This window comes from Leucopleurus acutus (genome assembly GCF_964270905.1).
Source record: "Leucopleurus acutus genome assembly, chromosome: 17".
NCBI lineage: Eukaryota > Metazoa > Chordata > Mammalia > Artiodactyla > Delphinidae > Leucopleurus > Leucopleurus acutus.
In genome coordinates this window covers 13,047,263-13,072,567 of record NC_139159.1, presented here as the reverse complement: position 1 = coordinate 13,072,567, position 25,305 = coordinate 13,047,263, and the positions used below count along the sequence as shown (strand labels likewise).

The window sequence follows — 25,305 nt, the reverse complement described above, 5'->3', positions numbered from 1 at the left end:
GGGCATGTTTACACAGATCTACACACGTGATAAAGTTGCATAGAACTACATACACAGACACACACACAGACACACACTGATCCTCTGAAAACTTGGTGAAACATGAATTATCCTGGTTGTGATACTGTACTACAGTAATCCAAGATGCTGCCATTGGGGGAAACTAGGTGAAAGGTACATATGACCTCCCTGTTCATTTATTTGCTACTTCTTGTGAATCTATAATTATTTCAAAACTAAAAGTTTTTTAAAATTATCCTACACAGACAAGTCGGACTATATCAAACCAAAAAGCTTCTGCACGGCAAAAGAAACAGCACAGTGAAAGGCAGCCTACAGAATGGGAGAAAATATATCAGATATATATTTTCTGATATATATATATCAGAATATATATATATATATCAGATATCTATATATCTGATATATATATATATCAGATATATATATATCAGATATATATATATATCAGATTATATATATATATATATAATATCTATATCTATCTATATATCTGATATATATATATAGATATAGATATAGATATAGATAGATATAGATATAGATATAGATATATATCTATAGATATATCTATATCTATCTATATCTATCTATATCTATATCTCTATATATCTATATCTATATATATATATATATCTGATATATATATATCAGATATATATATATATCAGATATATATATCAGATAGATATATATATATATCAGATATATCCGATAAAGGCTTAATATTCAAAATACGTAAGGAACTCCTACAACCCGATAGCAAAAACAAACCAAAAAATTAAAAACTGAAATAAAGGTAACTCAATTGAAAAATGAATCAGGAACCGAAGAGGCATGTCTCCAAAGGAGATACGCAAATGACCAGCAGGAGTATGAAAAGGTGCTCAACACCACTAATCATCAGGCAAATGCAATCAAAACCACAGTGAGATGCCACCTCACACCTGTCAGAATGGCTATTATCAAAAAGACAAGAAAGAACAAGTGTTGGTGAGGGTGCGGAGAAAAGAGAACCCTTGTGCACTGTTGGTGGGAACGTAAGTTGATGCAGCCACTACGGAGAACAGTATGGAGGTTTCTCCAAAAGCTAAAAATAGACCTACCATGTGATCCAGCTTCCCACTTCTGGGCATTTATCTGAAAGAATTGAAATCAGGGTATGAAAGAGATATTTGCACTTCCATATTCGTTGCAGCACTATTCACAATAGTCAAGAGGCGGAAACAACCTAAATGGTCACTGATGGAGAAATGGATAAAGAAAATGTGATATATATGTAGAACGGAATATTATTCGGCCATATAAAAGGAAATCCTGCCCTTTGGAACAACATGGATGTACCTGGAGAAGATTATGCTAAGTGAAATGAGCCACTCACAGAAGCATAAATACTGCATGATTCCACTTATGTATGAGGTATTTAAAATAGTCAGATTCATAGGAGCAAAGTTGCATGGTGGTTGCCAGAGGCTAGTGGGGGAAAGGGGAAATGGGAGCGGTCGTTTGCTGTTCAATGGCTCCAGAGCTTCAGTCATGCCAGGTAGAAAAGTTGTAGAGATCTACTGTATAATATGCTTACAGCTAACAGTAAGTTTCTTAAGAGGGTAGATACTTCGTTATGTTTTTTTACCAGAGTAAGAAAACATTATTCTACAGTTACCCTGTGATGAAGGTTTACTGTCTCCCTGAGAACCTCTGAAGTGCATTTTTGGTTTCCTGTCCTTCTACCACCTGTGAAATACTTCTCTTGACCTGACCTACCTGTCCCCAACCAATAACTGTGCACGAATTGTGGCAGATAAAACACATTATGACCTTGTGTCATCAAGTAACCCAAAGACTGAAGTAAAACGGCATTAATAGAATGCACGAGCTTGTGTGGGAGGACAGGGTGAGGCCAGAATAATAGAATTAAAATATTCTATTAATAATAGAATAATAATAATAATAGAGGGAGGAGGAAATTTGTGAAGGTGACTAATGAAAAAGAGGAGAGAAACCGTTTCAAGTTGTACGTTCCTGATTCTCCCCGAATTTTCCATTCTTCTAGGGTTCCCTTTCCTTTGCTATCCAGACACAATGGCTCAGGCCCAGGTATAATTCCCTGCAGAGCGTTTCTGAGAGCTCCCAGGGAGGTATGCCTGCCTCAGGCCCCCCTCCATCTAAACTGACTTACTCCTAATTATTTTTGGCCATCGTCACCACCTTTCCATGACGCAAAATTGTATAAGCCAGTTCTCTGGTTCTATTTCAAGACTGTCATAAAGGAATTATGGTTCAGAAAAGGACATTTTAATTTGATCCAATCTGTGGCGTTTATCTCGAATCCACTGGATTCACCATGTCACAGGAATTCTTTACCATTTACTACCATCAGTCTCTCCTCAGCAAAAATATGTCATTGGACCCCAGTCTACATCTGGTCTGTGTGCAGAGTCTGTTCCAGAACACAGAAAGGAAGGGAAGCTTTGATTTTTTTTTTTCATGGATTTCTGTGCTCCCATAAGGTTTTATTTGCCCAGACCAACATAAATCCTAAGTAATCTTCCATGGGTTATTCCCTGTTTTACAGAGAAGTGACCAACCTCTCTGTTGCATGCTAACACCATTAAAATTGAAATTAAATTTTTTAAATATTTTCTTCAAACTTTTGTTCTAGATTATGGTTTCCAACAGTAAATTAGGGTCTATGGTCTTTCAAAACCTTACCTATAAATTTCCAATTCTGGTGCCAATGCTAAGTCCCCTCTAAAAGGGAGAGCCAGCAAACGGGGCCATAGTGCCCACTGCCCGTCCTCCAGGCAGCTCCATACATGGACACACACCCCATCGGGAATGCTGGGCAGCCCCTGTCCTTAATCTCTAATAACCTCAAGACTTCAGGCAAATGAAGAGCATTTACTCTGGTAGAAAGTTTGGTAATTCCTTTCTGAAATATGAGTAAGATTGCCTGGGCTTCATAATCTTTCAAAGTCTCTTTTCACTTCTTTCTCTCCTCTTCCTTCCTCTTGCTTCTTTCCTCTTTTCTTCCTTTTGCTCCTCAGAAAACCATCTTTATTTTTAGATAAATAAAGCAATGTGTTTCTGATTATTATCTGTAGGCACAAGTATTATTGCTCTAAAATTTTTAAAGCCTTGTTGAATAAATTTTTTGTTTTTCACAAAATTTCTTAACATTATGCTCCACGTTGCCTCCACTCTGTCACTTTCCTTTGCCTTTTCAGAATTATATTAGTCTCAGTATTACTGACTACATCTTAAATACCGTGGAATTAAATATTTTTATTTGTCATATAGAACATTTTTAATATTAAAAACTCATTATGGGTATGATTTTAATCAAGTACCATCTCACAGATATTCTCCCTTTCTTTATTCTTTGGTTGTTATCTTTGTAATAAGAAAAATAATATGCCCTAATCTAGAATAAAGATCTGGTAACTTTGTTGTTAAACATTTCCCCGAGTACTGTAGAGAATATATAATAAGGAACAGTCTGAACCTTTAAAATTCTGTTTATTTTCCTTCCTTTTAAAACATAACCTAAGAGTGGAACAACCATGTATTATTAATTTGCAAACTAACATATGGTCACTCAGTAAATATTGTTAATTACATTAATTACTAACGGAGAACTCAATTTTTAAAGACTATGTAAGACTCCATAATTTTTTACTTGTTAAAAGTATAGAAAGGTAAAATGTTATAATATCTTTTTCAGTTTAATATATATTTAAGCACCTAGCGTGAGCCAGGAATGTGCTTAGAATGAATGGGGTGTAGTTCCTGTAGAACTTGGCCACCAGCATCACCCAGGAACTTGTTAAAAATGTAAATCCTCCACTCTGGGAGTGAGATTCACAAGTTCTTCAAGGTGATTCTGATTAACAATAAAGTTTGAGAACCCCTGGTCCACAGGAAACAAAAACAATTTCTACGTAGTGTTCAAAGTGCCATGTTAAATGTGTCTACGAAGCGCTCTGGAGAAAGGAAGAAACAGCATTTAACTGCCTGGGAAAATTCAGGAAGAGAGACCCAACCTTGGGGGTGAGTAGGATATCATTGTTTAATTCAATAAATCTTTATTGAACACACACTATCCTTGTCACTCTGCCAGACTGAGAAAGTTTAACAAACAGTAGTTCAATAAGAGTCATTGAGCCATAGCTCAGAGGCAGATGTACCAGGCAGCTAACCAAGCTGAAGCTTCAGGCTTCCACAGTTGTCTGGGCCCCTTCCAATGCCCTGTCTCTGTTTTCTTAATTATACAAAATTATGAGAATGCATAACGGTATACTCTTTTTCTTACATCGGACCCCCAAATTGTACAAGCCTCAGGTCCCCCACAAAACCTGGATCTATCTCACACTTGCTACATTTGGGGTAGAAGAGAAATAGTGAGGAAGGAAGTAGGACATTCCAGCAAAGGAAACATTAAATGCCAGGGGATGGAGGCAAAGAGTGACAAGTCTGTCAGCGACTGGGGGAAGGTGATGCTGAACAGGTGCATTACCAGGGGCCTGGGATGCACTGGCAAGGGATTTGGACTTGATCTTCTGTGCCATAGATAACGTTAGAGATCTTTCAGTAGGTGTCTGCATTTAACAAAGGTAACTGTAGCAACTGTAGAAGGAAACAGATTGATGAAGGGAGAGACTAGACCAGGGACATCAGTCAGCAGCATAATGAAATCAACCAGGAGGGAAATGTTGAAGGTGCAGGTTCAGGCAATGGAAGTGAATTTGAGGGCCATTTCAAAAAGACAGTCCAGCGGGGGACTGATTGGAAGGTAGACCAGGAAGAGGCATTAAAGGTGACTTTTAGATTTACAGTTTGAGTGGTTTGGGTGCCTTATAATGTGGACAATAAACCTCTCAACTCAAAGAAAAGTCTGAGAGGAGCAGTGGGTTTCACAGAGAAAAGAATGTGCTCCGTTTTCAATAAGCACAGCTTGTCTACATTATGCTTCTATCGTTATGAAATACGTATATATAATTCTAATCAACTGCTTTCTGAAAAGAATGAAAAATCATTTAGACATGGCCCAGTGTTTTATAGTTTTACAATATCACTATTCTAAAAATTATATTCTGTGGTCATTAGATAACTAGTTCTTTCCAAAAAGCATGGGATTTAAGTACATAAGCAAAAGTCTGTCTTGCTGATAAAATATGAATCAAGCAGACTTTAAAGTAATTTAGCACCACCTTTGATGGCTAGAAAAAATCGTTCTAAAATATGTGCAAATAGGATGAAAAGGTCCATTTATATTATTAAGTGGAAGGTAGCAAAATAGGTAAAGGGGAGAAGTAGCAATAAGCTCTGCTTGGATCCGGAGGAGGTTGGGGGTTAATGGAAGACGGTTTAAAGTTCCATTTCAGAGATAGACATGACAGAGCAGTGAATTATATTTGCAATCCACATCAAAGGACACTAAACAGATTTGGTGCCTTGATAAAATCATACGGATTAGACATTCAGCAAAGCATAAAGCAGCATGATGTCTCAAGGAAAAGGTAATCTAAGTACCCCTAAAGGACTGTTCACTGAGATTATTCAGAAAGAGTCAACTCCTCGAGGATGAGGGACATCTGTTTTTGCATGAGCTTTGCAGTGCCTTTTAGACTTCATGACTTATTCATGGCCATTTAGCGGGAAAGCCACTGCCAGGGCACCCCACTCCTAATTTATACTCTGTTTTCTGGGCTGTGGCACTGCTAAACACGACAGAAAGAAGCAGTGGATGCTCCTGAGTTGCCATGCAAGTCCTCAGGCCAGCTTAATATTGATCAAAGAGCTCCTTGCTGTGAATTAAGAATTGATACATCCTGACCACATTTCTACTCTTAGGATTAGAAGTATTTCTCTCTTTTCCTGGATTTATCTTAAACCTGGTTAAAGTTAATTCCCTTGGCTCTCTGAATTTTTTTATGACTCTGCAGGCTAAAGGCAATTTTAGATATTCTTACAGTAACCACCTGCTCAGTTGGCAAATGGCCAGGAATTTTAAAACACAATAGTGGAGAGAGGGGGAAAGAAAGTTGTTGTTTAATGGGTAGAGATGTTCTACAGACCTGTTTCCCAGTGTGATTGTACTTAACCCTACAGAACTGTGTGCACTTAAAAATGATGAAGATAGTTTTAAAAAATAATAGAGTAAAAATTGTCATTCTTAGCATACATTATGCCACAAGAAGCCCCAGGCCCTTATTGAGTACCTCAGAGCTTCAAGATCGTCCAAAGAAATCCTCCTCTTTCTTTCCACACTTGTTTTTGTACAGAGTTCCAGGTTTGATTCTTGGAGCTTTAACTATCTGTCAAACAAAAATTGGGCAGCATATTTCATCTGACACGCGTAGGCTCTGAAGCTGGGTTAAAAGAAAAATTGTATATCTGCCACTTGTAACAAGTTGCAATTTGTAAACCAAACCCCTTGACGTGGTGCAACAAAGCAGCGCTTAATGATTCCAAACTCGGAGCCAAAACCTGCCCATTCTCCAGTAGTCCTCTTCATGGAGACCAAGACATAAAAGATTTCAAACAGCACACAGATAGGTGATCGTTTCTATTTTGTTTAAGAATATAGGTGTTTTTGCTATAGTGCAATATATGCATTCCATAAAACCTTGCATTCTACAAAATTATATACTAAAAATAACAGGGCTTTTGAGAAAATTAGATTAGTGACAGACCATTCAAACCTATGCAACTTTATATACAGAATACTAACAAAAACAACAAGAAAATAAAATACTAGCATGATTTAAAAGGTATGTTAGATTCCTAGTGAACAAATACTACATAGTTGATATAGGTATGGTAAATATAGGTATTTATTGCAGGAAATAACAGTGGCTTGATGGAAAGGGGTGACAGGAGGGTTGAGGCCACTGAGCTTCAATAGTGACAAGGATAATATTCAGAAGGATCAGGGAAAACCAAACAAAGGGTACTCTCACGGCAAAGCAGTGGCCAAGCTGAGCCAAGTGTGAGAATATGGGGTGAATGGGATTTTGAACTGTCCTGAGTTGCTCTGTGCCTTGCTGTCTTGCTCTGCCGAGTACACTTTATATTCAGCTCCTATTCCTTGTCAGCGTAAGACGTTAATGCACTGGGAAAATCATATAGGAACCAATGCAAATTCAGTATTATTTTGACATTACCCTGCATTACTGCTATAGACTGAATGTTTGTGTGCCCCCAAAATTCATATGTTGAAACCTAATCCCCAAAGTGATGGTATTAGAAGGTAGGGCTTTGAGGAAGTGATTGTCATGAGGGTGAAGCCCTCATGCATGGGATTAGTGAACTTGCCCAGAACACTCCCTTGCCCCTTCCACCACATGAGAACACAGCAAGAAGTCTATGAGGGCTTCCCTGGTGGCGCAGCGGTTGAGAGTCCGCCTGCCGATGCAGGGGACACGGGTTCGTGCCCCGGTCTGGGAAGATCCCGCATGCCGCAGAGCAGCTGGGCCCGGGAGCCATGGCCGCTGAGCCTGCGCGTCCGGAGCCTGTGCTCCGCAACGGGAGAGGCCACAACAGTGAGAGGCCCGCGTACCGCAAAAAAAAAAAAAAAAAAAGGTCTATGAACCAGGAAGCAGGCTCTCACCAGACACCTAATGTGCTGGCACCTTGATCTTGGACTTCCCAGCTTCCAGAATTGTGAGAAAGAAATTCCTGTTGTTTATAAGGCACCCAATCTATTATAGCAGCCCAAACTGACTAAGACAGTTACCAATCATGTTGAAGCTACTTTGAATTATGGAAATGCACATTATGCCAGAACAGACTGTGACTGCATTTGAACATTTTCTGAAAATGCAGATAACGTGTAGATTTGACTCAGGACAAACTGAGAGTGGACTTGGTTCCTATCCCTGCATCAACAGCTGTATGCAAGTCCTTTTCTGCAGCCAAACAAATGAGTTTTCCTCTAAAACTGGTGCAAGAGGTAACCTTTCTCCAAGAGTCACTGCAAATGAGTAGCTGATTAAGTGCTACTAAGGGTTTCTTGATGTACAAAGTAAACAGAGAAAATGTCAGAGTCTTCAAAACTATAGTTATATTAGGTGTTGTCATGAATGCCTACTTGAAAGAACAGTCCTAATGGGACTTTCATAAAGCATGGTCCTCAGAACAATTACTTCAGAATTGCCTCGTGCCCTTGTTGAAAAGTCAGATTCCCTTGGGCCAACCCAGGACCCTTGAAATTAGGATTTCTGGTAGTAGGTCCCAAGAATCTTCATTTTGTCAGGATATCCATGAGGCTGATCAGTCGAATGCTCTCTGAAGTTTGAAAAGGCAGTAGTATAATGGTTGCTTGCCAGATAATGCAACTGGACATAGTAGATAATAGCTGTTTAACAGTGTATTTTTCAAAGCATGTATTACTTAGAATCTGATACATCCTTATGACAGGCACTGGATAGGAGGCGGCATTGCAAGAAAAGACTTAGGCTAGTGCTACCTGATACTGTTAGGGAATATTATACCTGAGACGTGATCTTCAATGTGTACCTATTCCCTGACAGGGCATTCAGGGCTTCAAGTCTTTAATCCATTTTGAGTTGATTTTTGTGTATGATGTAAAATAATGGTCGTTTCATTCTTTTGCATGTGGCTGTCCAGTCTTCCAGCACCATTTATTGAAGAGACTATCTTTCCCCATTGTACATTCTTGGCTCCTTTGTTGTAAGTTAATTGACCACATATGCATAGATTTATTTCTAGGCTCTCTATTCTGTTCCGTTAATCTATGTGTCTGTTTTTATGCCAATTACACACTGTTTTATTACTATCTCTTTATAATATAGTTTGAAATCAGAAAGTGTGATGCCTCTAAATTTGTTCTTCTTTCTCAAGATTGCTTTTGCTCTTTTAAGTGTTTTGTGGTTCCATACAAATTTTAGGATTGTTTGCTCTATAAGAAAATTGCTATTGGAATTTCCATAGGGATTGCATTGAATCTGTAGATTGCTTTGGGTAGTAAGTACATGTAAACAATATTAATTCTTCCAATCTATGAGCACAGAATATCTTTCCATTTATTTGTGTTTTCTTCAGATTCTTTCCTCGGTGTCTCTTTAGTTTTCAGTATACAGGTCTTTCATCTCCTTGGTCAAATTTATTTCTATTTATTTTGTTCTTTTTGATGCAGTTGTAAATGGAATTGTTTTCTTAATTTCTCTTTCTGATAGTTCATTGTTAGTGTATAGAAACACAATTGATTTTTGTATCCTATAACTTTTCTGAGCTAGGTTATCAGTTCTAACAGGCGTTTGGTGGTATCTTTAGGGTTTTCTATATATAATCTCATGTCATCTGTAAATAGAGATAGTTTCCTCTCTGATTTGGGTGGGTGCCTTTTATTTCTTTTTCTTACCTAAATATAACTTTTTAATATTGGCCAGAGTCATGCAAATGAAACTGTCACTTCAGGAATGAATGTTCTTAGTAGTATAAAAACTTAATCAATTGAACATTTGGAAATTTTTAATCCTTTAAAAAATTAACAGTTGTCTTCAATCTGAAAGAATTATACTTGGCTGTCAGCGTGTCTAATCTTCCTAATTCTTTCCCTTCATACTGCTACAGCCATTTTCTTTTCCCAGGCAAGTGATCTGACACCAGGATAGAGGCGTGGCAGTGAGGTTGTAAGGGCAAGCAGTCGCTCTTACCTCCCATTTCATTCAGGATATACACAATTATGAGACAATGTTTTTTGTTTCAGCCAAACGAAAAATAAGATTAACAAAAGCACCATTTCTATTACTATCAAAAGAAAATCTTACCTAAATGAAGCCCAATTCCTATCGGGCCTAGAATAAGTCATTGTTGAGCTAGAAAGAGCACCCAGAAGAGCTAGCACTTACATTTACAAATACATATCTAAAACATCTAATTATTAAATCCAATATGCTCAGTCTCAAAAACTTCCAAATGCCCCTGTACCTGGTTCCTATAAATACCCTTCTTTCCTCACTAATGAATTTAGAAAAAGATCAATAAAAGATGAATTTTATGATACTATTTGGTGACCACCAGTTATAGGAAGGAGAGCAATAAATTATGAATGTAACAACAACACTTGTAGTCCAGAACAGCTGATGGGAGCATACATTTACTTAAAGGGATGAAAATGGGATGTGGTTATGCACAATCCCAAAGCCAGTGAGCTCATTTGTCAAATATTAGGTGACCATATTTGTGAGGGTTTATTTCTGGGCTCTTGATTCTGTTCCATTGGTCTATGTATCTTTTTTATGCCAGCACCATACTGTTTTGATTACTATAGCTTTGTAATATAGCTTGAAATCAGGACATGTGATGCCTCCGGTTTTGCTCTTCTTTCTCAAAATTGCTTTGGCTATTTGTGGTGTTTTGTGGTTCCATACAAATTTTAGGGTGGGCTGTTCTATTTCTGTGAAAAATGCCATTGGAATTTTGATAGGGATTACATTGTATCTACAGAAGGTTTGTGTGGTATGAACATTTAAACAATATTAATGGATGTTTTTCCATGTGTGTCATCTTCAATTTCTTTCTTCAGAGAATTGGCAGTTTTCAGTCTACAAATCTTATACTTTCTTAGTTAAATTTATTCCTAAGTGTTTTTATTATTTGAAACACTGTAAACAGAATTGTTTTCTTAATTTTTCTTTCCTATAGTTCATTGTTAGTGTATAGAATTCAACTGATTTTTATATATTTATTTTCTATCCTGCAACTTTACTGAATTTATTATTTCTAACAGGTTTTTGGTAAGGTCTTTAGGAAATGCTCTATATAAGAGTATATCATCTGCAAACAAACACAGTTTTACTTCTTCCTTTCCAATTTGAATGCGTTTTATTTCTTTTTATTGACTGGTTGCTCTGGCTTGTACTATTTTGAAAAGGAGTGGTGAGAATTTGTCTTGTTTTTGATCTTAGAAGAAAAGTTTTCAGCTTTTTGCTGTTCAGTGTGATGTTGGCTGTGGGTTTGTCATATATGGCCTTTATTGTGTTGAGGTACATTCTATACCCAATTTGTTGAGCATTTTTATCATGAAAGGATGTGGTCTTTTGTCAAATACTTTTTCTGCATCTATTGAGATTATCATTTGATTTTTATTTTTTACTCTATTAATGTGGTGTATCTCATTAATTGATTTGTATATGTTGAGCCATCCTTGAATTCCAGGGTTAAATTCCACTTGACCATAGTGTATGATCCTCTTAATGTCCTGTTGAATTCAGTTTGCTAATATTTTGTTGAGAAGTTTTACATCTGTATTCATCAGGGATATTGACCTGTAGTTTTCTTTTCTTGTGGTATCAGTGTAATGTTGGCCTCATAAAATTAGTTTTAAATTTTTTCAGAGTTTGAGAAAGGTAAGTGTTAAGTCTTCTTTAAATGTTTGATAGAATTAACCAGTGAAACCATCTCATCCTGGGTTTTTCTATGTTGGGAGGTTTTTGATTACTGATTCAATTTCCTTACTAGCTATTGGTCTGTTCAGATTTTCTATTTCTTCATGATTCAGTCTTGGTAGGTTGTATGTTTCTAGGAATATATCTGTTTCTTATAGGTTGTCCAATTTTTTGGTGTATAATTGTTCATAGGAGTCCCTTATGATCCTTTGTATCGGTTGTATTAGTTGTAAAATGTCTGAATTTACTTATATGAGTAAGTAAAATAAAGTCTTTAGTCTAAAAAAACTATTTAGACTTCATTTTTCTTAGTGTACCTAAAGTTTTGTAAATTTTACTTATCTTTTTTAGAAAAAAACTTCTCAGTTTCATTAATCTTAGCTATTGTTTTTCTGGTCTCTCATTTATTTTTCACTCTGGTCATTATTTCCTTTCTTCTGCTTACTTTGGGCTTAGTATTTTCTTCTTTTTCTAGTTCCTTGAGTTGCAAAGTTGTTTGAGATCTTTTTTCTTAATGCAGGCATTTATCAATATAAATTTCTGTATTGCAAATGCTTGTAGCATCCCATAGGTTTTGATATATTGTGTTTCCATCTTTGTTTGTTTGAAGATACTTTAAAATACCTTTTGATCTCCTCTTTGACTCTTTGGCTCTTCAGGATTGTGTTGTTTAATTTCCACACTTGTGAGTTTTCCAGTTATCCTCCTGGTATTGATTTCTAGTTTCATATCACTGTGTTCAGACAAGATGTTTGGTATGATTTCAATCTTCTTAAATTTGCTAAGACTTGTTTTGGGGCATCATCTATCTTGGAGAATATTCCGTGTGCACTGGAGAAGAATGTGTATTCTGCTGCTGTTGAATGAAATGTCTGTTAGGTCCATTTGGTCTAAAGTATGGTTTAAGTCCCATGTTTGATTGTTGATTTTCTGTCTGGATGATATAGCCATCATTGAAAGTGGAATATTGAAGTCTCTTACTATTATTGTATTTTTGACTACATAGTCTCCCTTCAGATTCATTTGTATTTGCTTAATATATTTAGATCTGATGATATGTATATATATTTATAAATGCTATAACTTCTTGATGAATTGACCCCTTACCATTATATAATGACATTGTCTCGGTTACCATTTTTAATTTAAAGTCTATTTTGTCTGACTATAAGTATAGGTACCCCGAATCTCTTTTGTTTTCAACTTTCATGGAATATCTTTTTCCATCCCTTCCCTTTGAGTTATGTGTGTCCTTAAGCTGAAGTGAGTCTCTTGTAGGCAGAATATAGTTGGTTCTTGTTTTGTATCCTTCACTTACTTTAAGTCTTTGGATTGGAGAATTCAACACATTTACATTTTGAGTAATTATTAATATATAATGACTTACTAATGCCAACTTAAATATTTTTATGGCTATTTTGTGGTTCCTTTATTCTTTTCTTTCTCTCTTGGTGCCTTCTTATGTGAATTGATGATTTTTCCATAGTGGTTTTTTTTTATTTCCTTCTCTTTATCTCTTGTGAATGTATTGTAGTTTTTGTTTTGTGGTTACTGTGAGACTTATATAAGACACTAAATACAGCCTATTTATCTCTGATAACAATTCAACTTCAATAACATACAAAAACCACCCTTTTACTCCCTGTTTTTATGTTTTTGATGTCACAATTTACATCTTTTTATATTCTGTATCCATTAACAAACTGTAGCTATAGCCCTTTTTAATGCATTTTTCCTTTAACCTTTACCCTAGAGTTAAGTAGTTAACATGCCACTATATTACAGTATTAGAGCATTCTGAATATGACTATAAGCTTAGCTTTATCATTGCTGTTGTATGTGTTCATGTTTCTAATTATCATCCTTTCATTTCAGCTTGAAGAACTCCTTTCAGCATTTCTTGTAAGGCAAGTTTATTGATGATGAATTCCCTCAGCTTTTGTTTATTAGGGAAAGTCTTTATTTGGCCTTCATTTCTGAAGGACAACTTTGCTGGGTAGAGTATTCTTGGTTGACAGTTCCTTTCTTTCAGCACTTTGAATATAACATCCCATTCTCCTCTGATCTGCAAGTTCTCTGCCACTGATAGCCTAATGGGGATTCCCTTTGATGAGAGAATTTTTACTCTCTTGCTGCCAAAATTCTGTCTTTGATTTTAGTTTTCTTACAATGTGTTTTGGAGAAGAACTTCTTGGATTGAAATTTTGGCATGACCTATTCGCTTCATGAACTTCGATGTCCAAATTTCTCCATAGGTTTGGGATGTTCTCAGCCATTATTCTTTAAATAAGCTTTCTTCCCCTTTTTCTCTCTCATCTCCTTCTGGGACTCCAGTGATGTGTTCATTATTTCTTTTTTATGGTCCTGTAGGCTTTTTTTTTTTTTTTTTTTTTTTTTTTTTTTTGCTCTTCTAAGTGGATAATTTCAGATGACCTGTTTGTAGCTCACTGATTCTCTCTTCAGTTTGTTCAAATCTAATGTTAAAACTCTCTGTTCTTTAGTTCAGTCATTGTATTCTTCAGCTCCAAATTTTGTTTGGTTCTTTTTTGTTTTCTACTTTACTAAACTTCTCATTTTGTTCTTGTATTGTTTTTTCTGATGTCGTTAAATTGTGATCTTTTGTAGCTCTCTAAGCATTTTTAGAATAATTGTTTTGAATTCTTTGTCAGGCAGTTCCTGAATCTCCATTTCCTTGGGGTCAGTTACTGGAGGTTTACTATATTCCTTTGGTGGAGTCATGATTCCCTAATTCTTTGTGATCCCTGTAGGCTTGCGTAAGTATCTGCACGTTTGAAGGAGTAGTCAGTTCTTCCAGATTTTGTGGACTGACTTCCCTAAGGGAAGACTTTCACCTGCAGGTGGGGGCATGCTGTGATGCTAGGGTCTTATGGTACAGGGTGCAACTGTGGGGACATGTAGTGGTCCCAGGTCCAGGGGTGTATGATGGCTCTTTAGCTCAGACCACTGAGGTCCAAAGCATCAACAACTGTGTGGTCCTTTGCAAACACTTGTGGGGGGTTCATGGCAGCTGCAAGGGCTGTTGGGGTCCTTGGCAGCTCCTCCAGGTCCAATGGCTATAGATCAGGGCAAGCAGAATTGGTGACCAGAGCAGGTGGTATGCACACACTCAGCTGTGGGGACTGACTGCAGGTGCCTGTGTAGTAGCAGGGGCTGGATGCAGATATACTTGTAGTAATAGGGGCCAAGACAGGCAGCAAGGGTCAGGGTTAACCATGAGCTTACTGGAAACTACAGGAGGCCTGGTTGTTGGTGTGCCCTCCCATCACTACACAATCTCCGCCTGGGTGTGTGCACTGCAGTGAGGCTGGTGACAGGGATGGGCGAGGCAGGGGTGCAGCTGGAGAAGCTAACTACAGGTGAGCATCATGGTGCAGGCCAGTGACAGAAGACAGGGCCTGAGCTGGGCCCACAGGCAGTTGCAGGGGCCCTGGCTGTCAGCATGCTCTCCTCTGGCTATACAATCTCCCTCAAGGTGGGCACGCTGCAGTGGAGCTTGGTAACGAGCATCCGTTCAGTTGCATGCAAGTGCCCAGCTGGAGGGGCAGCCCTGAGTACATGCACAGTAGTGGGGGTCAGCCACAGGGGTCAAAGCAGGTCAACTGTTTGTACTTGCGCAGCCACAGAGGCCTGAGCTGGCTGCTGGTACAGTTCCCAGGCTCTGCCAGGATTGGACGTAGGGGGTAGGGAGAGGGGGAACTCAGACAGCTGGCATCAGCAAATATGAATACCTTCGGGGCAAAAGCTGATGAAATGTGCAGGAGGTCTGTGGCAGCTGTGTTGGCCATTGGTTCCTTCTTCAGTGGCAATTCCTACTCAGTTTCTCTTTAAAGAGGTCACTGTGAACCATGATCTACTCCCACTACATTGCTGCTATCAGCAGCCCCTGCTTTTCTTCCCTGTTCCTAGCCCTCGCTATACGTTTCAGCTTTGCCAGGCTGGGTGAGATGAAACTGAAGCAGGGCCTTCGTGTAGGGCCCCAAAGACCACAGAAGCTGGTTGCTTCCCTTGCTCTTCCTTTCCTACCGAGGGGAATGCTTTCTAACTGGGATGTTCCCTCTTGAGCAATGCTCATTTGGGGGATGGGATGATGCAGGCAAAATGAAGCTGTCTTTTCTTCTTGTGCAGTTATTCTCCGGGTTTTTTGTTCCACTGTGTTGCTGAAACTTAAGTAGACTCCAAATCTCACCCAGAGCTGTTTGTATTCGTGGATATCTAATTGTTGATCTTTGTTGGAGGATGGGGGCTGGGGTCTCCTGTGTCACCATTTTGGTGACATTACCTATACCTACTAATCTATAACCTGCTTTTTCACTTAATGTTATTTTTGTGAAGATATTTCAAGGCTGAGCAAAACACATTTACACTGATATGTGTGTGTATATATTTACTTTGATATTATAGCTCTAACTGCTGCTAATCTTTGAATTTTCATGGTTTACCTGTATTGACTCTCTTGCCTTCTCTGTATACAGTGATTTGTGAATAACGACAGTCTTGTTTCTTCGGGTTTTAGCCTTTTTTTTTTTTTTCTTTATTCTCTTGTTGGCAGTGACCCTCAGTATGAGAATCTGTGGAACTGGCATTAAAGTACATTTACTTTGTTTCTGACTTTTTTTTTTTAACATCTTTATTGGGGTATAATTGCTTTACAATGGTGTGTTGGTTTCTGCTTTATAACAAAGTGAATCAGTTATACATATACATATGTTCCCATATCTCTTCCCTCTTGAGTCTCCCTCCCTCCCACCCTCCCTGTCCCACCCCTCCAGGCGGTCACAAAGCACCCAGCTGATCTCCCTGTGCTATGCGGCTGCTTCCCACTAGCTATCTACCTTACGTTTGGTAGTGTATATATGTCCATGCCTCTCTCTCGCTTTGTCACAGCTCACCCTTCTCCCTCCCCATATCCTCAAGTCCGTTCTCTAGTAGGTCTGTGTCTTTATTCCTGTCTTACCCCTAGGTTCTTCATGACATTTTTTTTTCTTAAATTCCATATATATGTGTTAGCATACAGTATTTGTCTTTCTCTTTCTGACTTACTTCACTCTGTATGACAGACTCTAGGTCTATCCACCTCATTACAAATAGCTTAATTTCATTTCTTTTTATGGCTGAGTAATATTCCATTGTATATATGTGCCACATCTTCTTTATCCATTCATCCGATGATGGGCACTTAGGTTGTTTCCATCTCCGGGCTATTGTAAATAGAGCTGCAATGAACATTTTGGTCCATGACTCTTTTTGAATTATGGTTTTCTCAGGGTATATGCCCAGTAGTGGGATTGCTGGGTCGTATGGTAGTTCTATTTGTAGTTTTTTAAGGAACCTCCATACTGTTCTCCATAGTGGCTGTACCAATTCACATTCTCACCAGCAGTGCAAGAGTGTTCCCTTTTCTCCACACCCTCTCCAGCATTTATTGTTTCTAGATTTTTTGCTGATGGCCATTCTGACTGGTGTGAGATGATATCTCATGGTAGTTTTGATTTGCATTTCTCTAATGATTAATGATGTTGAGCATCCTTTCATGTGTTTGTTGGCAGTCTGTTGTTTCTGACTTGAAAATGAATGCTTCTAACACTACTCTTGTATACAGATGCTTGCTGAAGATTTTTGGTAGATACTCTTTAATAGCCTAAGGAAGTACACTTTTTCAGTACTAATTTCTATGGATACTTTTTTTTTCTGAGTGTATTGATATGATCATACGACTTCTTTAATACATTACTATTAATATGATGAAATACACTAGTAATGTTAAACTAATAATTGCATTCAGTAATGATGTTAATACCTTTTTCCTATATTTAGTTTGCTAACATACATTTCTAGGGTTGGCACCTACGTTCATAAGTAAGATTGGCTCATAATCGTTTTCCTCAGGCTATCACTTTCTCGCTGCTAATATTGGTCATTTGAACCTTCATTCTTTTGTTCTCAAGCAGATGTGCTAATAATTTTTCTATTTTAAATGTTTCAAAGACCAACTTTTGGTTTTCTTGATCCTCACCATTACTTTTGTTTTCCATTTTATCAATTTATCCTTTTTATTATACCCTGTATTCTATAATTTTTTGTGTATTACTGTTTTTCTAACTTCTTGATTTAGACATATGACCCATCAATTTCTCACCTTTATTCTTCTGTAACAGGATCATTTAAGGTCATAAATTTCTCTCTTAGAAATGCCCTATTTAGTTTTGATTTGGTCCTAATTTTACTACAGTGTCTTCTTTAACCCACAAGTTATTTAAAGTCTGTTTTTTAATTTCTAAATGTAGATATATTTTGTCATTGATTTCTAAATTTAATTACACTGTAATCAGAGAACATTTGTTTGACATGAATTCTCTGACATTTGTTAAAACTTATTTTGTAGGCTGGTATTGAGTTAATTTTCAGAAAATTTCTAAGTGTGCTTGGGAAGCAATTCTGATCTTTTGGTTACTGAGATATAATGGAAGATTTATAATTTAAAATCCTGATGATATTGTCCATTTTTGCCATATATGTTTTGATACTGTTTTATTGGATACACTCAGATTGTAGTATTTATATCTTCCTGGTATATTGAGCATTTTATCAGTATAGATGGATGTGCATATGTACATACATATGTATATAGATAGATAGACGTATTTTTATATTTGTACACTATATATAGTGATATACATATTACTATATTATCCCCAAAAGTGGTTTTGCCCTAAATGCTTTGCTATTAATATAGTTCTACCAGCTTTTTTTTCTTTAGTATTTGTATGGTATATATCTTTTTCCATTCTTTTGTTTTCGTTGTTTTTATTTTATGTCTCTTGAACCAGTACTGAGGAGAATACTTTTTATTATTCAATATTCATGCTCTTTTAAACTGGTGAATGTAATCGTTTTTAATTAACTATATTTACTGACGTATTTTCTTATTTCTTTTTTGAAACTTTTTTTCTGATGCTTTTTTCTGTGTTTTTGTAGACACTTTCCCTCCCTTGAAGCTCCTTTACCTTTCCCCTGTTAATAAGGTAATTGTCTTAAATATTCCATCTGTATGCAGTGATAACCACATCAAAGTATCTCATCTTCAGAAATTCCAAGAGCCCTTCATTTCCTTTCTTTTTCAGGAAATTGCTCTAGCCGTTCTTTTAGATACTATGAAGATCTTCGGTTGAATAATCCTACCATGTGTTGAATATATTGGCTTTTACTTACAGCAGATACCTCACTCATGTGTTTTATAATTTTTTTTCACGAGCTCTTCTTCAACAAGGTTTCAGAATCTCAGTTTTATGAGATGTTATGCTAGAATCTCAGTTCCAGCTCCAAACTTTGGGCCCCAGATCTCAACCTTATTCCCTGTATGGTTGTGACAGATTCCCACAATTCTGAACCTGAATTACCATTATAACCCATGTGCACACAGCCCTAACTGGCATTCTCTTCTTTGTTTTAGGCTACTGGGAATTTCCCTTATGTTTGGGGGGGAGCTCCACTCTACTTTTAAAGGAATGTTAATTATATTTTATTCAGTATTTTCTAGTTGTCTTGCAGCAGAAGAGCACTGAAGTTTTCTAGTTCTCTCTATTGCTGGAAATGTTAAGTCCTGTGGCTCCTTGGTCGTTAGCGTAAACTGTCTAAAAGCTTTTAAGATCTTTTCTTTATTCCTGGTATTCTGAAATTTTATGATGTAATTTGGCATGGGTCTATTCATTGTGCTTTCAGTAACCCCTTTTAATCTGGAAATTCATGTTTTTCAGTTCTGAAAATTCTTGTATAAATGATCTGATGATGTTCTCCCTTCTACTCTGTCTTTATGACTCTCATTCATCAGATGTTGGACTTATGATTTAATTTCTTTTCTTACATTTTCTCTATTTGCCATCTTTTTACCATTTTGTGCTTCATCTTGGGAAATTTTCTCAACTTTGTTTTCTAATTCTATTGGATTATAAATTTCTGCTCTTTTTTATTCTCTAATTGTTCCTTTTTTAAAGCATTTTGCTACCAGGGCTACCAGGCCCTGCCTCAGGGGGACGCTGCCGGGTCACCAGGCTGCTAACCTGGGGACAGGTTAGCACCTCGCACTAATAGGCTAGAGGGAGGACCCCAAAATGGAGTTTGCCAGCAGCTGTGGCCTTGTGGTACCATGAGCTTCCCAAAATGGCTGCCATCAGTGTCTATGTCCCCAGGGGGAGTCTCAGTCACACTGGCCTTCAAAGCCAGACAGTCTGGGGCTCATCTCCCTTTGCAGGAGCCCAGTGTGAGGCTCGGACCCCTTGTTCCTTGGGAAGAACCCCTGCAATCGTGATTTTCCTCCTGGCTGTGGGCCATCTACCCAGGGCTGCAGTCTTGACTGTTACTGCATCTCCATCCCTCCTACCGTCTCGTTGTGGTTCCTTCTTTTTTTTTTTTTTTTTTTTTTTTTTTTTGCAGTATGCGGCTCTCTCACTGCTGTGGCCTCTCCCGTTGCGGAGCACAGGCTCCGGAGGCGCAGGCTCAGCGGCCATGGCTCACGGGCCCAGCCGCTCCGCGGCATGTGGGATCCTCCCGGACCGGGGCACGAACCCGTGTCCCCTGCATCGGCAGGTGGACTCTCAACCACTGCGCCAGCAGGGAAGCCCCGTGGTTCCTTCTTTATACCTTTAGTTGTGGCAAATCTTTCTGCTAGTCTTCAGGTCATTCTCATCCGTAGCTGCTCAGTAAATAGTTGTAATTATGGTGCGCTCTTGGGAGGGGGTGAGCTCTAGGTCTTCCTACTCCACCATGTTGGCCACCCATATGCTTTTCAGATAACAGTAAGAGCAAAGTTAATAGCTTTCAAGCTGTCACTGTGTGCCAGACTCTCTGCTATGTGTTTTACTTCTAATATTCCAGTTAATCTTAAAAACAAAAAACCTGTGGGTAGGTTTTAAAATGATCTTCACAGTACAGATGAGGAATCTAAGGCTCAGAAATGTTAAAACCTCAAAGTCACGCAGTCAATACCGCAGAGCTAGCATTCCAGCCCAGAGCCGTTGGATTCCCAAGTCCGTACTGTTGACCTTTACAATAAACTGCCTCCATCTCTTGAATAGATCTGGCTGTGACTCAGTCATATAAGGAAAGGAATGCATGGGAACAACCACCAGCTTCCAAGGCTCTGCAGAGGAGCATCCTTTCCTTGGAATATCAGATGGCTGTTTGCAGTGAAGACCTGAGACGGTTGGCAAACAGCCTTAGGCCATCCTGACCAGGCCAGTGATACTTCGTCATCATAATCCAGGGTCACCCAATCCAGGGTCAGTTCAGAATCACTTCATCCAGATGGGATCAGGCTCTACATAAATGATTGATGGTAACCTGCCCGTGGTGGGCTGATTAGAACTTTGAAATACCTGCATATATAATTCTTAGGGCAAAAAGCCCCTAACAGGACAGACCAGGATGTGAGACCCACCAAACCAGACTGTCTCAAACACTAAGTCAGGAAGTTGGAAGGTGCTTCGTATTCTGAGATAGTCTCAGGAAATCCTGGAGACACTTACCCAGCCAGCGATTATGGGCACTGGAGTTAGGCATATCCTGTGTCACCGTTTGGTAGCTGTGCATCCTTGGGAAAGTGACTTGACTTCTATAAACCTGAGTCTAGAAACACCTATAAAGTGTGTGGTACTTTACAAATCTCACGTATTACTGTCCCCTATATCTTGATACAGGCATCTCCTGCCACCCAGACTGAAATAGCCATGTTACTTATCCAAGCACCCCTTCCCTAAAATATTACTGGAGAACACATTTTAATTTACTTTTCTAATATCAAAACAAAATACAGTTCCTGATTTTTGCAAATTCTTTTTTGTTGGTTTCTTTTAGACCAACTGTTTTCTGATGACGTTTCCTAGGAAGCCTTCTCCAGGTCAGGCCATAGGGTCTGTTTCTTCCACGGAATTTTCCTATGGGGAAGCTACTCTCTTCTGTGGGATGAGGATTCTTATTTTAGCATATGCCCCAGAAAACAACACTTACAGACTCATCACCAGAGTGGTTGTTCAGATATTTCAGGTTCCTGTGGCTCTCCACCCTCTAAATAGAGCACTGCCTCCTCATCTCCACAGGTACTAGGTGATACACCTTAAGATCAAAATCTGTCTCTGTAATGGGTTTAGAGGCAAAGATGATAAAAGGGTTAGAAAATCTAACATGTAGAGAAAAGTTCTTTATCTCACAAGGGCAAGAAATCAGCCATTCCTCACTGAAGAATGGAACAAGAAAAAATGAAAAGTGTGCTGCGGTGTAAAGGATTAAGAAAATGTCTGACAATCTTGTTAAATGTGGATATGAGTTCAATTAGGATAGTGTCGACTCTCCTCTTTGGGAAACATAAAAGATGTGGTTTAGATGCATCAAATGGGGACAGTTGGGTCCAGTCCTAGATGTATCCTTGCCCAAGGGCCGACAGATGGATCAAATGACCTCTCAGCATCCCTCCCAGCCCCACACTTCCGTTGTGCTATGCTTGTTGGATTAGCATGTTAGTTGAGTCGGAGCTGCCCTTGCAAGTTAGCGGAGGAGTAAGCTTCTTGAAAGAAAAACAGGTAAATTCATTGTCCCCAAAATAAAGGCCTCTCTACCCTGTTGCAGATGAAATTATACCACCAGGGGTGTATTTCCTTCAGTCCCGAAATCTTTTCGGTCTTCTAGAGTTCCCTAACAGAATGCGGACACTGACACCTAAGTAAAGATGAAGTAACTAAACTTTATCAGATAAGGTCTTAGCAGAGATCAAGATCCTGCAGACCAAGACAAGACACGCAGGAAGAGGGAGTCCCAGATAGGAGACGTAGGCGTGACTGCACAGGCAAACTGTGCCGTATTGAACATGTAGCTCTTGGCTGGTGCAGAAGATGGGGCTGTCCTCCATCCCCACCGAATTCAGTCATTCTTTCAATGCCAGGCGTGGAACACTAGACAAGCACTGGGGACACTGCTGTAAGCCAAACATGCTTCCAGCATTCCTACAGAACACTGAACACGTGATGAACGTGTAGTCAGTTACCCTGTGGGGTCTACACTCATGCAGCAAATAACGACTGAGTTGCTGATATGCACAAGGCATCGTTTCAGGCGCTTGGCATGGGGTGGTAACCAAGTGGACAAATCCCCTGCCCTCGTGGAGCTTACGTTCTGGTAAGAGGCAGTTACGTGATGAAAGAAGCACGAGGTGCTCTAAGAACTATGACAAGGAGCCCTACCCTAGCTGACAAGTCCCCCCCCCCCCCGAGAAAGGCATGTTTCTACTGACATGTGAAGGCTGAGGAGGAACTGGTGAACAGGCATAAAGTCGTGGGGGGAGGTGGCATCAGGAGAATGCTCCATTTAAAGTTACCAAACGTTGTCAAGCCACCACGATTTGCTTGTATAGTAGGATGAAGGGTCACTTATACCTTTCTCTTTCTTACTAGTATTCAAATATTTGTGCAATAAATAATTTTAAGCAATATCAAAGTCATACTTAAAACTTTTTTACCTCATTTTTATCTTGTGACTTTAATGGATTGGTCTTTAAACTAGTACTTGTAAACGATCACGTTCTATATAGCTGTCATATAATTTGGACACTAAGTTCAAAATCAACTAGGAGTTTTACCCTGGTGATGTAAGCATTGAGTTTAATTCTAAAATGTGTTTGGTATTGCTGTATGCAAACAAGACAACATGTTTGACATTGTGACATGGATCTTTCCCCACCTACACTGAATATGAATTATAGGTTGGTTCCTGCACTACAGGTGGACCTGTGGCAGCCCAGCAGTATCTCCCAGGTATCAGAGGGAACAGTTACTGATGTCCATATTCCCCACAATGGTTCCCGAGCCCTGTTAGCCTTCCTACAGGAAACCAACATCCACTACAAGTAAGCATGCTTTTTCCCTGCTTAATTCATTTGTACTCAGTTGAACTGAATGATAACTGTATTCAGGTTATGCATTAAGTGCCAACAACTGTTTCAGGTTCTACTTTTTCACACTGGGGAAACCAACATGAATATAACACAGTTATATTTGCCTTTCATGAGCTTCTTATTAGTGTAATGGGGGAGTGGGAAGCAGCCACACTTCCCTGTCATCTCACCATTACCTGTAAGTAATCAGTGTAAACATGGAAGCATTTTACTGAGTGAGGAAAGGAGAGTAGCTTAAACATGGCTACAAGGTGGATAGGGAGACAGGGACAGAAAAAAGCCAGACTCTGCAGGAGCTGTGTCAGTTAGACAAAGGATGAGACTCAGGACCTTGAAGGCAGAGGTACAATGCCAGCAAAGGCAAGAAGCAGCATCGTATGTGTGCAGCGAACTGGTATAAGTTGGGGAGCAGAAAGAAAAGACACTGGAGAAGTGGGGGGAGGCCAGGTGGTGGGCAGCCTGCTGTTCAGAGTTAGGAGCTCAGACCTCATCTTATGGGTGATGCTGCACAACTAGAGGATGTCAGCAAGGGAACCACATGTAAGTGGGTGGAGGGAGCGGTACGAGGCCACAGTAGTGATCCAGAGGAGAGAGAACGAGGCCCCTGAGTCAGGGCCAGAGTCCTAGAATCAAGAGAGAACTCCAAAAGATGTTTCAGAAGCAAAACCACCTGGACTCTGCACTTGTTTGGATGTAGGTGGAAGAGGAGGAATCAAGGATGACTCCAAGTCTTCTGTCTGTGGTGACTGAGTAGACGGGTTTGGATATTTTGAGGGGTTTGATTTTGTTTTTCTAAGGAATAGTTAAGCAGTCAGAATGGAACAAGTGGGAAATAGTCGCAGGAGTCAAAGAAGAAACAAAAACCTTTTGAGAGGAAGGATGTCAGTGGCACCAAGTGCTGCAGTGATATCCTGCCAGAAAACGATCGATCAGTTCCCTTTGGTGATGATGGAAATTGCACTGGTAACTCTAATGTAGCATTAGATTGTTAGGAGCAGAAGACAGAAAAGTGAACAGGAGGTGAGAACATGGAACAGGGAGCAGACTATTCTACTACTCTTAGAAGTTACAATAGGGAGAGAGGCAGAGAGTGAGGAGCGACTACAGGAAGATGCTACATCAGTGGATGCTTGAGACTCGGCATGTTAGGGTAAGGAGGCAATTTTGGCCTGTAAGCTGAAGGGAAGGACCAGCAAGGAAGGAGACATTGATGATGCAGGAAAGAATGCACAGGTGAGGGAGGGGGTTTGAACACTAGTGAAAGATAGCTTACCCTATAAGACCAAAGAGGTAACTGTGGATCTAGTTAAGATTGTGGAGAAGAGAGTCAACAAGTTTAAAGAGATCATAACTGACAGCCAAATTATCTGGATGAAGTGAAAAGCAAAATGTATCTACTCAGAGTAAAGAAATAGGGGTTAAAGAGTGTTGTGAGAGAAAAATCGGGGTAAGAACCAATAACAGTGGTTGTTGCGGAGAAGAGAGATTGCAGTACTGATACAGAGTTGAGGTTTTGTTGGTTAGGACCACAAAAAGATCAGGGTGGAGGGAAGTTGGGGTTCCTAGTGAGAGACTAGCTCAAGTAGTCATCCATGGGGTCTAGTCTGGATAGGAAGGGAGCAGAGTCTAGGAAGAATGATGGGACAAGACGGAAGAATCAAGGGTATTAAGATCTTTATATTTAAAACAGGTGTGAGGGCAACAAACCGGAAGGAAAGAAGTTTTGATAAAGTGTAGGCTATTGGATGTTAATAGTTCTGGGGAAGAACATTTATGGCTGGTGACAAGATTATAGGGGTAGCAATGAAGGAGATGGCTGAGGTGGGTGGAGGTCATTGAGGCTGATACGGTCAAGAATGAGTGGGCTAGCAATTATACTCCAATAAAGATGTTATAAATAGGAAAGGAAAG

At 39.1% G+C, this 25,305-nt stretch overlaps 1 protein-coding gene across 1 annotated transcript in view; it reads left to right on the top strand.

Annotated features, from left to right (window-relative positions):
- The window catches only part of CPA6 (carboxypeptidase A6), a gene marked incomplete at both ends in the record, with an annotated part of 272,132 nt that overhangs the window by 164,330 nt on the left and 82,497 nt on the right, over positions 1-25,305 (top strand). Inside the window, one exon of the mRNA XM_082858977.1 lies at positions 23,222-23,346. Within this exon, the coding sequence (XP_082715103.1) occupies positions 23,222-23,346 (125 nt within the window). The remainder of the gene's footprint in view (positions 1-23,221; positions 23,347-25,305) is intronic.